Source organism: Periophthalmus magnuspinnatus, chromosome 6 (assembly GCF_009829125.3).
Source record: "Periophthalmus magnuspinnatus isolate fPerMag1 chromosome 6, fPerMag1.2.pri, whole genome shotgun sequence".
Lineage (NCBI taxonomy): Eukaryota > Metazoa > Chordata > Actinopteri > Gobiiformes > Gobiidae > Periophthalmus > Periophthalmus magnuspinnatus.
The window spans coordinates 8,618,795-8,627,637 of NC_047131.1; the positions used below are offsets into that span (position 1 = coordinate 8,618,795).

Here is an 8,843-nt window from a genome sequence, read left to right on the forward strand (position 1 = left end):
CACATACACACACACCCCTACATACACAAACACACACACACATACTCATACATGCGCACACACATACATACACACATACACACACACACACACCCCTACACAACCTCATACATACACACACATACACACATGACCTGGATCTTTACCTCGTATCTGGAGACAAGGACAAAAAAAAGTTTTAAAATACAACTATTAATTTATTCACATTAAATCACTGTAAAATATTTTGAACTTGTCGAATAAAGCACACGCTGATAAAATCACTTCAAACTTTTTCAAAACAAATACTGACCATGGAAATATCACAATATAAAACCAAGAAGTACAGCTGATTTTGATTAAAAGTTTCAGTCAAATGGAAACGGACATGAAAAAGTTGGTCTAAAAAAAACAAACAAAAAAAACAAAACACAAAAAAGCATCAGATTAATGTGAAACATGCTGCATAAATTACAAAAATACAGGTTCTGGCAACAACAGAAACCATGATTTTGTAGTTTTTACAGCTCCTTTTGAAACTTTTATGTGAAATGACAAGGCTGTGATATAAGAAACTGTATTGTTCAAAATGTGCAAAAAAACGTGTCAGAGTTCATGAGGTACCATTTCTGCTTCTGTACTTTTTTCATTATAATTAGATTTAAATAAAAGCTAAAAGTGAAATCAGGTTTAATTCCCGTTTTATGTGAAATCTGAAATCCTAAGCAATTGTGTAACATTCTTTCTGCTTTGTAACAATAGAATCTAGAGATACTTTTTGCTCAAACACATGGGGTAAAAAAATCAGGTACAGGCCCTTTAAAGCAGACATACTTTAGTTTTAGTGTTGATTTCTAACATATAGATCATTATTCAGCATTTTGTTCATTGTAAACGACAATATTGATCTTACACACCTTCATAACAGAAACAGGACCATTGATTTACTGTTTGCTCAGCTCTTCATTGCGGCATTTCACTGTAACACGCAGTGAAGAATTGTTTTGGTTTTTTTTAAATTGGCTTAACAACATTTTTTAACGTTACTCAGTGCCAACATTTTTATTAAGAACATATTATGCTAAAGTGACATTATACTGTTGTCCCTTTGTCAGAAACGTATCTGGATTTGTTTGTTTCATTGTAAACGTAGTACACATCCCAAGGTGAACAGAAGCATTAAACATGGACACAGCTAAGTTCCATGTTACTGACGGAGGGGGGGGTTCATCTCCATGGTCGACTGCTGCAGGAGGAGGAGCTCTGGCGACTGCGAGCACTCTGAGAACTGACAGAGGAGATACGGCTGGACATCCGACCTGGACAAACAAGCGACACATTTATAAACCAAGATGAGTTTGGCCCACTTACAAAATTGGTATTGGCACTGTGCAACAACATCACGCATGTATCTTTATTGACAGTTACCATGGTGACATAATGCACACATTAGCAAGCAAAGACAAGAAAGTTTAAAGATTCTCTGAAAATTCATGAAAAAATACAAAATGGATTTAAACAACACATCTTCATGAGCCTGTGATCAATACGAGTGTTCACGGTCCTGTTTAGAAGTTTGATTTTCAACAAAAATGTTAGCAAAACTAACTAAAAAACTGTTGGCTAATGCTAGCTAGCATGTGGCTATAATTTTATGTACAAGAGTTTTTGTTCCAACAGCACAAATTAGGTCTTCTATTGTAGTTCAACTAAACCAGCTCTTTCTGGTCAGATTGTGTTAAAATAAAGTTCAGATTAATGTTTAACTTGAGTAACAGAGCTGCAGACAGAGTAGTGCTTTCAGTTAGCATCACAGTCCCAGGGAATGTGGATGACATCAGTTGCAAAGTATCAATAATTTCAGATGGAGGAAAATGGCCTGTATAACTAACTGGGAGATTCACTGTTTTTGAAAGAAATCTCCAAACTTAAGGTCAGAATCCTGTGGTGGGATTTATGGTGTAACTGTGGTGGTGGAGTCATTATTCAGCACAAAGACATGAGTGTCGTCAGCTGAATGAACTTTAAGACATAAGATTAATCACCGGGTTCCAGATGAGATCACAACATTCCATTGACCCATAATATTTAATACAGATGAGGGCAGTTAAAAATAATATGGTGCAAATGCAGATTTGTGTTGTAACACAGTGAGTTCTTGGGTCTAGTCACAGATAGAAATGATCAGGTTCAACATTTGTGCATTTACCTTTAGGATATTTCATGGTAAAGTAAAATATCAACAACAGGGAAAACTGACTGTTGCCTCCATCTGGGAGTACGACATCATCACATTCTGGAGTCTGAAAACCACACAGCTGCACAACTGACGTGATCAACATTCCCTTAGAGTGTGATGCTAACTGGAGGCACTGCTTTGTCTGAAGCTCTGTTGCTCATGAGACTTTAACCTGAGCTTTGTTTTAACACAGTCGGACCAGAAAGAAGAGGCTTAGTTGGAACTAAAACAGGTGAGATGATTTGTGCTGTTATACAAGTGTGTCAGACATCAAATTACAATCACAAGCTAGAAAGTATTAGCCAACAGTTTTTCAGTTAGTCACTGACACTTTTTTGTTGAAAATCAAACTCCTAAACAGGACCATGAATGCTTGGATCGATCACAGGCTCATGAAAATGAGCTGTTTAAATACACTTAGAATTTTGAGTTTTCAGACAATCTTAAAACTTATCAGGCTGAGTTTGCCAATGTGTGCATTGGGTCACCATGGTAACTGCTGAACATTTCTCCATAGAATACATGGAGAACAACTCCAGTGCGATGCCATTTGAAAGTGCCAGTAGATTGGAAAGATAGATCTTAAACTCACTCGAGTTGTTGCTGGGCAATAACACCTCCTCCAGCTGGACTGTGAGGTGGTTGAGTTCATCTGCGGTGAACCTCCAGCGCTGCTCCGCCCGTGTGTGACCAGAGGGGGGCGATACTCTCCTGCCCCTCACAGAGTCTGAAGAAGAGACGCAGACAGGAGGGAGAGGGCCAGAGACCAGGGACCCGGGGAACTTCTGGGACAACACCTTTAGACCTGAGAAAAAGAGGAAGGTAAAGAGAGAGAGAGGGGAGGAAAAGAGAGAGAGGGAAGGTAAAGAGAGAAGGAGGGGAAGTAAAGAGAGAGGGAGAGGCGGTACAAAGAGAGGGAGGGGAGGTAAAGAAAGAGGGAGGGGAGGTAAAGAGAGACAAAGGAGAGAGGAGGATATAGACAAGGTTATAGAAAGGAAAGTGGGGAAGAGGGTGTTTGGGAGGAGACAGAAAGGAGAGAGAGGGAGAGAAAGGACAAAAAGAGACAGAGAGGGAGACAGTGAAAGAGAGAGAGAGAGAGGAAGAAAGATGAAGAGAAACAGAAGGATGGGAGGGAGAAAGAAGGAAGATGAGAGAGGGGGGGAAAGAGAGAGAAGAGAATAAAAGAAGGGGGAGAGGAGAAAGAGGGAGGGAGAGAAAGATGACAGAGAGGAGAGGAAAAAAACAGGAGAGTGTGAGAGAGATGTAGAAACATAAATCAGGACTAAACCAGGACTGAGACCACAGTACCTCCAGATAACATGAAGAGGTTCTCGAAGCCCCTCTGACACATGATGGTGGCGGCTTGGCTGGCGATATGCTCGTCTTCGTCGTAAACTATAATGATTTTACCAGGAGCGTTTTTCTGCACGACACCGGGTCAAGGTGAATATATTTCTCACAGATGACTCACTGAACAGTAAACTCTTTAAAATCAACACATTTGGGTGAAAAGTCTAGAGAAAGGATACATATTCCAGCACTTCTTTGGTGTAGGGGTTCATGGTCCGATGCAGAAACGTGGCAGGGAAACTGTGAGCTGAAAACAGTCACAAACAACAACAATAAACATGCGTGTCAGATGCTCTCTCCTCCTCTGTGTGTCAGATGCCCTCCCGTGCCTCACCGCTGATGATGTGACAGGAGTCGTACTGATCTCTGTGCCTCACGTCCAGCAGCAGATAGGGACAGTCTGGGTATGGTCTGTCAGAGTCCAGACTGGATTCTGGATCAGGACTCTGTTCCACACTCAGCTCCCCCGTTCCATTGATCACACTGAGGAAACAGATGTCATCCATGCATGTTTGAGTAATTTAGCGATCTCTCCCGGGCACTATAAGAATCCTCCTTATGAACAGCTGTACAATTCTGTCCAATGCTCAACCCACAAGCCTACGTCGCCCATGCTCTCAGTTGTGTTTTGTTTTAATTCACATATTTAAAACACAAACCCTGCATATTTAGTAGTTCTTCTCTCAAACTGAAAAGACTCTGCTCCATCTAGTGATGTCATTTGGTAATAAAAGAAGTGCTCCACTGTGTTTTTAAACTCCATACATCTTCACTAGAATCATTTGGATAATTTCACCTCTGGAATTGCCAATCTCTACTGAACTAAAGGTAAAAGGAGCTGTTAACTTGAAAACAACCACTTCAGGACATCACAAAGTGGAACAGAGCATTTTGAGCTTTGGAGATGTAACAGACTAATAATAAAGACTTACTCAAACATGTGTGAATGAAACAAAACACAACTCCAGATATGTTTTTGAGGTGGTAACAACATTATAACACGGATTAAAGCTCATAAGAGTCAGTTTTGTGTAACATAGGGCCTTTAATCATATTTAGGTTAAAGTGCGTATGACAGTTTTCCCATGTTTTTTTTCTAATTCTGCCTTGGTTTTGTAAATGTATCATAGTTTTATATCAGTCAAGTGACAATCTGAAAAACAGTTGAACTCAAAAAGTTGGAAAATGCAGGAATTAGCACCAACTTCTAAAACAGAATCCCTCAACTAATGCCATCAACTGTCAAAATCTCCATCCAAAATACAGGAACAATTTATGCACAAGGAAGACATTTTCTGACAGTTTGAACCTTCATTTAACAAAATAAATGTGTTATTATTATTTTTTTCTATTAGTCTAATAATCACTTATGTGTAATTTAGACAAGTTTTGGCCTTTATTGCTGGGCAGGAAGTAAAGAGGAAGTAAAATGATAAACTTCTCTAAAGTTAAACATCCATTCAAAATTAGGCAAGATTTTTTAGTAAAACCTCAATATAACAACAACAACAAATGATGTATCAGTGAAATGAGTAGTTTAACCTGGCAAATACAGATAAGTAGGTGTGGGTGTTACACTGTACTGCAAAATATTTTTCAGTTTCCAGAGTTTCCAGTTAGTGCAAAGATAAAGTACCCACAATAAAAGTTGAACCCTAAAAAAAACAGTTCTGTCTATCATTTATTTAGCAGCAACTTGATATAGTAATTATTGTGTCAGGCGTAGCTAGAAACCCAATCCATTTTATGATCATGAGCTAGGCCTAGTCCGGAGCAGGGTTGTCAAAGTACTGAAAATCAGATACTAATCGATACAAAAACTAGTACTGAAACTAGACACTCATTTGATCAGTATCAATACTAAAAAAATTCACATTCACAGGACAGAAATGAATCTTTCCTGAATATCTTTAGCATGATCTTGAGCTGTATCTTTCACAAGTATAAGACACACAGACTAATATACACCCATGGACCACTATGAACCTACTGGACACTGATGGATTACACACATGAGAATAAAAAAGAAAGTACTACCATTTAATGTTGAAAATCACATTCTGTTGTCTAAATAGAGAATGATTTTACTATCATCATGGTATCAGAATCAGCACTGAGTATCGAGCCTATTCCTTAGTGTCACGATACCACAATTTCAAACTCGATTTCAATACTAACGTGGAGTACTTGGCTGGAGACACTGCTGTAGTTTTCATACCTGAGCAGAGTGGAGCGTGCTGTGTGGATGTCCCTTGCGTCCTGTCTCTCTGCAGATCGAACTGTGAGAGACTCCAGCTCCTCTGACGCCACTGACAAGGCATCTGGTATAAACACAACATCAACTCAAATTATTACAATATGAAGGTGAACAGCATCAGAAATCAGAAAGGTTTTATTGCCAGTATTGTCAGTGATCAAAATTCACAAATTAAGAATATGCTTTTGAATAATAATAGAACAAGTACAATATAAAATGAGATCAAATAAAAAGTTGTGTAATGCCTCATTCGTCCAAGAAAAAGGTTCCAGAGACATCCACAAGCCATTTTCAGGTTCAAAATCCTCACTTTAGGGCAGGACTTATTTAGCTCAGTACAAAACATATATGTATAAATCCTTGTGTCTCAAGCCAGTACCATCACACTCAAAATTACTTCAGGATCGGAGCTGAAACATCTTCTGCCTTATAAGCGTCCAATCAAAAGCTTTGACGCACCACCGTTAATTTTTTTTTTTTTTTTTTAAATGACTTTCTACATTTTATATACACAAAGAAAACATCAAATATATGAAGTAAGATAAATGGAATTATGTAGTAAAAAGGTTAAAGAACTCTACTATATATTTTTTATATTCATTCCACCCTTTGCTTTGTTGAAAAATATATTCTAGAGTTATTTCACTTTTTTTCTTTACTACATAATTCCATATATCTTGCTTCATATATTTGATGTCTTCTGTGTGTATCTAAAATGTACAAAATAGTAAAAAGAAAGACAAAAAAATAAACATAGAATGAAAGGGTCTGTCCAAACTTTTGACTGGTAGTACATTACATTTTTTTTTTTTAAATAAAACATGTATAAAACATCTAAACAAAATCAAACTTAAAATAACTACAAACTAAATAAACAGTTTGTACCTTCTGGTGTGTTCAGTTCACATTCACTCAGACTTAAGTTATGTTCTGAAACAGAGGCCACTTGTAGAATCTGGGGTGAAAAGCAACATTTTTAAATAAAAAGCACAAAGCCGTGTAAAGACATAGATTAGATAGATACTAATAGTTAGAAAAATGAAATAAGAACATTTTGACTTACCAGTTGTGCAAATGTTGTCACTTTTAACCGCTTAAATATCTCATCTTTTTTGTATCTGTAATCTGGAAAAGAAAAAGCATCTAAACGTGAAACTTAATTTGAACTTGACACTGTATAACTTGTAACTTGTACAATTGTGCATTTGTAATGAAAAACAACTAAAGGCTCCAGTGATCTGAGTTTTACAACTAAAAGACTTCAATTGTTGGTGCACTGAAAAGGCTGAAGCAGTTTAAACTACACCACCTTTCTTTTTTTCTTTCAAATCACTTACTGCTCTTCATGTACTCCACTTTCTCCATGTACTTTGTCAAACTGCATCCTAAACACATGAATTAAACATTATTATTATTATTTTTTTAATTATTATTATGTAAACGTGTTTATTCAGATCAGAAGTCAAATATTTATTAAAGAACAGACCTGTGTCCAGTTTGGATTTGATGTGCTGATACTTGACATTCTTTGGGACTCTTTTCACCAAATACTACAGGAGGAAAACAGCATTGTGAATCAAACATATTATTTAAATGATAAAATGGTAAATAATCACATTTTCATATGGCAGTTTTCCACCTTCGAGGCACTCACAAGAGCTTTACATCAAGGAACCACTCACCCAGTCACACACACACATTCATACACCAGTGCACACGGACACTGGTCCATGGACAACGCTAACCTGTGGGTCAGTGGATTTGACCACTCAACCAATAATGTTTATATCAAGAGCAGGATTTGAACCACCAACCCTCGGATCAGTGGACAAAAGCTCTACCAACTAAGATGCTCTCACCCCCATTTACTATTACATATGTATTATAAACAAACAAATTAGTCAAATAAAATAGACAAAATAGAACGCGCAGGGTATAAAGGTAATTCATTAATAATTACAGCTGACATAATGTAAATAAAACTGTAAAAAGGTCAGAACATTCTAGCAAAACTAAACAGAGCAGGAGTGTGTTAAATCAAAATCCTTATGAAAGTGCACTATGTAACATTTATTACGTTGCATAGAATGTGACACAGTATGGCAGTAACTATATCTTCCTGGAGACAAGCAGGTGGCAACTAGGCCAAGTTACAAGTCAGATCTGTGAAAAGGTGACCCTCGCCCCACTCACAGTAAAAACGCATGCTTTTTCAAGGTATATTACTTATAATTGAATAAAGATAGATTCAGTTTATTGCCATACAGTGGATAATTCAAGGCAAAGCAATGGCATCTCCATGGAGACAAGCAGGCGGCGGTCCCTTCACTAGAAACGTTACACAGTTTAAATAAAGCTGGTTAACCATTATCAAACCTAATAGCAATCACTTATTTTACAATGATATATTACTCTCAGACAGTAACAGCGTTTAAGTTATTTACGTTTAAATTACTACATTTTATGGGCACTAAGGGAACATGCCATTCTCTCAGGTGCAGCTCTGTTGACATATAAACAGGCTAACATGCTAAGCGGCTAGGCTAACGGGCTAACCTCGTATCTTTTATACATTCTCCGCTTACTTCTCTTCTTTTACACATTCTCCGCTTACTTCTCATCACATAACACATTTGAACACACGGATACTCTTCGTAGTTTTATATATTTTAGTGTCATTTGTCAGAATTCACCTCGGCGCTGCCAATCCCCTGCTTCAACGACATCTTTTCAAAACGTAATATCAAACTTTCAGACACTGCACCTCAGCGCTGATTTGAACAGTTTTTCAGAGCAGCCAATCGGAAAAGAAGATGCTTCGATGGGACGCAATTCCAGTTCAACCTACAGTGTTTTCATTTGATAAGCTTAGCGTGTTGCTAAGTGACAGGACACATTCACGTGTAGCACATTTCAGGAAAATACAGTTTTATAATCTAATAAACGTGGTGTTGTTCAAGTAATTTAAGAAATTTTAAATAATAAAAACACAAATAATATATTATTAATACAGATTCA

At 37.4% G+C, this 8,843-nt stretch overlaps 1 protein-coding gene across 1 annotated transcript; it reads right to left on the minus strand.

The window, feature by feature from the left end:
* Positions 1–184: 184 nt before the first annotated feature.
* On the minus strand, positions 185–8,718 carry cep41 (centrosomal protein 41). Its single transcript, XM_033968317.2, has 11 exons — positions 8,519–8,718; positions 7,312–7,375; positions 7,163–7,210; positions 6,889–6,950; positions 6,711–6,780; positions 5,787–5,889; positions 3,903–4,051; positions 3,748–3,815; positions 3,527–3,641; positions 2,811–3,023; positions 185–1,298 (listed from the first exon to the last, which is right to left on the minus strand). Exons 1-11 carry the CDS (start codon positions 8,549–8,551, stop codon positions 1,207–1,209), a joined length of 1,017 nt encoding a protein of 338 aa, XP_033824208.1. The 5' UTR covers positions 8,552–8,718; the 3' UTR covers positions 185–1,206.
* Positions 8,719–8,843: the final 125 nt, after the last annotated feature.

Coding starts and splice junctions, on each gene's coding strand:
- cep41 (XM_033968317.2), bottom strand. CDS start 8,551: ATGTCGTTGAAGCAGGGGATTGGCAGCGCCGAG. Junction 7,376..8,518: donor AGGGGATTGGCAGCGCCGAG/GTGAATTCTGAC, acceptor TTCCTCCTGTAG/TATTTGGTGAAAAGAGTCCC. Junction 7,211..7,311: donor CAAATCCAAACTGGACACAG/GTCTGTTCTTTA, acceptor TCATGTGTTTAG/GATGCAGTTTGACAAAGTAC.